A 4,738-nucleotide genomic window follows, 5' to 3' on the forward strand; every position below is an offset into this window, starting at 1 on the left:
TCAAATATAGAGGGAAGGATGAAAGGTAAGGTCAGGAATGAAGGAAAGTATAGAAAGAAGCTGCCACTCTGTCAATCATCATCATCGTCCACGATGAAGGTTCCCCGCCTATAGGCCGTGAGGTGCACTCGAAGTGACGGTCGTAAACGTCAAACCTGTCATTCGTTAGGGTGACTTCTTTCTTCACACGGAGGAAGTCGATAGCCATTCCATTACAAACCCTATCCAAGTCCTCGGTGAAGTACTTGAAACTGGCCTCTAATCTTCCTAGTCAATGCTGTACTGGTAAACCTTGGACGACCCTCTCCTTTGGGCACTCAGACATCCGATCCTACCCTTCTTTCAGGGCACTAATACTGTCCATCAACCTCTGAAAATTAAAAGCCCCACCTACAGGTGGTGGAGCTCCAAACTACGGATCCGTAGCTCTAGACTCTAGGGGCTCCTCCTCGAGGATCTCATCCTCATCTATCTCCTCCTCATCTGGATGAGGAAATAATCCTCATCCTCCTCGCTCACATACTCGACCTCTATGTCATCTGGCCCATGCTCATCAGCCTCCTGTGGTGCCCCCATTGGCACTGGAAAACCCATCCTCTTCAAGTTCTCTTTAGTGAACTTGTCCCCTGGGTATTTCCCTTCCTCACCCATCAAATCCACTTGAAAATACTCGAAGACCTTAGTGAGTGATTTTCCATAAGGGAACCCAGAGTCATTAAGATGAGCTGTATGGTATTCCATCATTTTCATCATAACATAGGGAAGGCAAAGCTATGGAACACCCTCTTCCAAGGCCATAAAAATGCAATAGGCAATATAAGCTGTTATAAAACTCACCTAGTTTCTGTGACCCACTCTGGGGAGTAGTTTAAACTGTGCCAAGCGTGCAAATACTCAGGCATCCACATTGTAAGTTGTCTCAGATAATGGATGCTCCTTGTTGCCATAAATGGTTCTAAAGATGAGCTATTGCATCTTAACACTCAAACCATTCTCAGAGGATTGTAGAAATGGGCACCCTCAGTCGAAATACCCAGAATTGCCACAAATAAATCTACTGTTAGAACAATGTCTACCCCCTTCACTAGGCTGGTGAGAGAGTACTCCCCATCCTAAAAGAGACCTCCAAATTATAGTAGAAGTGCTGGACGAGGTCCTCGTGGCATGGGCTATCAGGGTAAAGCATGGGTTCCCAACCCAAGGCCGTGAATCTCTCTAACATCTAATAGGCACTAAAGTCGTCGATCACGGCAGTCTTCTCCATCATAACCGGCATTATAGAGAAGGTGGACCAGGCAACAGCTACCTCACTGTTGTGGAATAAACTCTCATCATAGTTCATAGGGTCGAAAGAGGGGTTCCTAACGGGTCGGGCCCGTGAGGAAGAGGAACAATGGGTAGCATTCCTTCCCAGGGAGGTAATATTCTTCCCCCTTTTGGAGGAGGAGGTAGTCTCCTTACCCTTTCTAGAAGACATCCTGAAAATACCAAAGAGATAAGTAAGTAAAATGAATAGGGGATATGAAAAGAATGTGATATGCATTATTTAAGAAAAAGGGGGATGGTGAGATGAACCCTATGGGAAATGGCATAGATAATAAAACCTTGAAGTGCAGGGATAAATACCAAAATGCAATGATATTAAAGGAATGAACTCGAAAGGAAGTGGATGAGTGTGAGAACCTACATAATACCCAAATGTAATTTTGAAGGGAAGTGATAAGTACAATGACGGAAATGGTTATAATTGAATCAAAGAAAAGGAATGGAAGTCCCTAAAAATTTGATTGAAGACAATGGAGATTATGCATGAGTAAAAGTGGAGACAATCTTAAGGGAAAATTCATGTATCTCCACAATGAAATTATTCAAACTATTTTATGAGCTGTTGATAGAGGATGGATAAGATGATACTTTCATTCATAAGAGAAAAGTGAAGAAATGGAAGAAAACCCCCAAAATTTCCAAAGAATTGATCATAAAAAGGGGTTATGTATATTAAAAGAGAGGAAACATATTCACACACAAATGGGAATGGCTACTCTACTAATGGATGTGTGCAATGAGAATGAAGAATAACATTTGAATCATCAATTTGAAACAAAGAAGGGAAAATGAGAATAAAACCCTAAAACAGAGAAATTAGGGCAAAAGTTTGAGATTTTCTCTATATAATGGGTCAAGCATGACCAATAAGCAATGGAAATCACAGATGAACTACTACATTGTCAAGAAACAAACTTTCCATGTAAGAAAATTGGACAAAAGAAGAGATTTTAAGATTCTACCATGAGATAACACCAAAAACATCCTTCTCAAAGAGAAAAGGGAGAAGGAGAACTTACTTGTGGATTTGAGGAGATGAAATGGAGTTGAAATGACGAGTTGTTGAGTAGAATCATGGGTTGAGGCATTGGAACGGACCAAAACTAGTTGAGTTTGGAAAGAAGAAGAAAACAAAGTAGGAAAATGGGGTTCTAAAACCCCTTTTTTAAACGGTCTCGAACAAGACCGGTGGACTGCCGATCGACAGACCCCTGCCTGGCTTTGCTCGCTGGTCTTGCCCGTCGGTTTGGGTTTCAAGGCCCAGAATGGCCTGTGGTTGGAATTTTTCATACTCCATGCCTAGTGGGCCCAAGTTAAACACCAATAGAGGTGTTTACCGCATAGTTGAGCAACATTGTGTGACCAAACTATGCATTAATAGTTAAGTAGGGGTGCACTTGGTTATATGGTGTGGTGTATCAATATAACCTGTGATATAAAGTGCATTTGATTGTGAATATATATACAAATGTTGTGGCACTCAATCACTACTTACATTTTGGAATAATCCAGGTACAGAACACCATGGTATGCACCAGATCCGGTGGTCGTGCCTGTGGTATCTCTCGTGGTCGACCACCCATTTCCTATGGTCCTCGACCCATGGGGAAATCATCACATCCACCACCATAGGTGGATCATGATCTGGACCATGTTTAGGTAACCCACCCGTGAACGAAATCCCGGGTCCCCCACATGTCATCACTCCTGGTGATGTGGTAACCCTTATACAGTAGTCGCAAGGGGCCTTTCAGTAGCAGTTGCTTTAGCAATAACAAACTTTCATGGCTACTATGCAACAATACTTGAACCCTACTCTACAAGGTCAGCCTCTGAGAGGGGTTACTCCACAGGACCCTCCAGTGGGGACAAGTGTTGGAGTACAAATTAGAGGAACACCACCTGAGGTTACACCTCAAGGTCAACCGAGAAGTACCCCTCCGGTTCCACCATATGGCACTCCACAGTTTATGATGCCCCCACCTTATTCCTACTATCAGGCTTATCCACCTTATCATCCGCCATCTACCACTACAGCAAAGGTGGTGGGATCTTTTAAGAAGTTTATGCCACCCATCTTCACCAAGGTGGGTAATGACCCGTTGGAATCGGATTGGTGGATCCAAGAGTTGGAGAAAGTATTTGATATTATAGAGTGCATAGAGGCACATAAGCTTCTCTGTGCTGGGTTGCAACTAAGAAATGAAGCTGACTCTTGGTGGAAAGCTTCCAAGCCTATACTAATGGCAGCTCATCTAGAGCCTCCTTGGGAACAATTCAAGGAATTGTTCTTGTCAAATTACTATCCCAAAAGCTTTAGAGACTGTAAGGAAGCGGAATTTATGACACTAACTCAGGGAAGCAAAACTGTCCTGGAGTATCAGCAACAATTTGAAAGTTTGTTCTATTTTTCTAGTTGCCATATGAGGACGGCTAAGGAAAAAGCCCAAAAATTTCTGAAGAGGCTGAAGACATCTATTGGTACAGTGTTGGAGGTGTTGGACTTAACTGAATATGCACAGATTATGCAAAAAGCCAAAACAATGGAAGATAAGTAGAAAGGAGAGTCATCCCTTACACCGGGACTATGGAAGAGGGCAAACCCATATGCTAATTTGGGTAGCCTAAGCAAGAGTTTCCATGGATCATACTCCTATGGTCCCACCTATAGACAGTCCTACAGGCCTTCGGGTTATCCTCCCCGACTAGTGATGAGCACATTTATGTGTGAAATCTAGGGTAATAAAACATGCATTTTATATATTTAGAATGTAGCTACCTTGGGTTTTACTCTCTTTTTGCAGGTTTTGTATTTTAAAGGCTTTAAGCATTATCGGACGTCATATCTCTCCAACAACAACTACCTAGTGTAATTGGTGAGCTATGATGTGCAAAATTCCCTTGCTCACCAGGAGGTCTCAACTTCGAATCTCATGGTTGTCTTTTTTTAGAGAATTTTGTTGAAGATTTCCTACTTTTCACTCACTTAAAGCACTAAGGGCATGGAGGGGATTTTCACATCAAATTAAAAGCAAGGAAAATCGTGGAAGGGGTTCCTGCACAAGAAGAGAAGAAAAAAAAAGGAAAGAAAAAAAAAAGGGAGAAATAAATCTTATCTAAATATTCTCTCTCCTCCACATCATCACCAAAAGATTGTCCAAATTACACAAAGTAAGAAGAAAAATCGTCCCTTGGAGGGAGAAAAAGCAGAGAAATAAATTAAAAAAAAAAAGAAAATAAGCAAAAAAAAATTATAAGAAATTTCTTCATGTTTATTTCTCTCTTCTCTTTCGTCCACCTTAGCACTTTTGGTCTCAAAAGATCTCACTACCAATTGTGGGTTTCTCCCTTTTAGGAAAGAGAAATTTGTTACCCTACCTCCCCATTCCCTATAAATACAACTCATGTAAGA

The 4,738-nt window shown here is 41.7% G+C and overlaps 1 protein-coding gene across 1 annotated transcript; it reads left to right on the forward strand.

The window, feature by feature from the left end:
• Nucleotides 1-3,110: 3,110 nt before the first annotated feature.
• On the forward strand, nucleotides 3,111-3,884 carry LOC122064150. Its single transcript, XM_042627852.1, has one exon. It carries the CDS (start codon nucleotides 3,111-3,113, stop codon nucleotides 3,882-3,884), a length of 774 nt encoding a protein of 257 aa, XP_042483786.1.
• Nucleotides 3,885-4,738: the final 854 nt, after the last annotated feature.

Source organism: Macadamia integrifolia, unplaced genomic scaffold (genome assembly GCF_013358625.1).
Source record: "Macadamia integrifolia cultivar HAES 741 unplaced genomic scaffold, SCU_Mint_v3 scaffold1546, whole genome shotgun sequence".
In the NCBI taxonomy this organism is placed as follows: Eukaryota; Viridiplantae; Streptophyta; class Magnoliopsida; order Proteales; family Proteaceae; genus Macadamia; species Macadamia integrifolia.

Bases quoted from the DNA above. Each gene is read 5' to 3' on its own strand.
- LOC122064150 (XM_042627852.1), top strand. From the start codon at position 3,111: ATGGCTACTATGCAACAATACTTGAACCCTACTCTACAAGGTCAGCCT.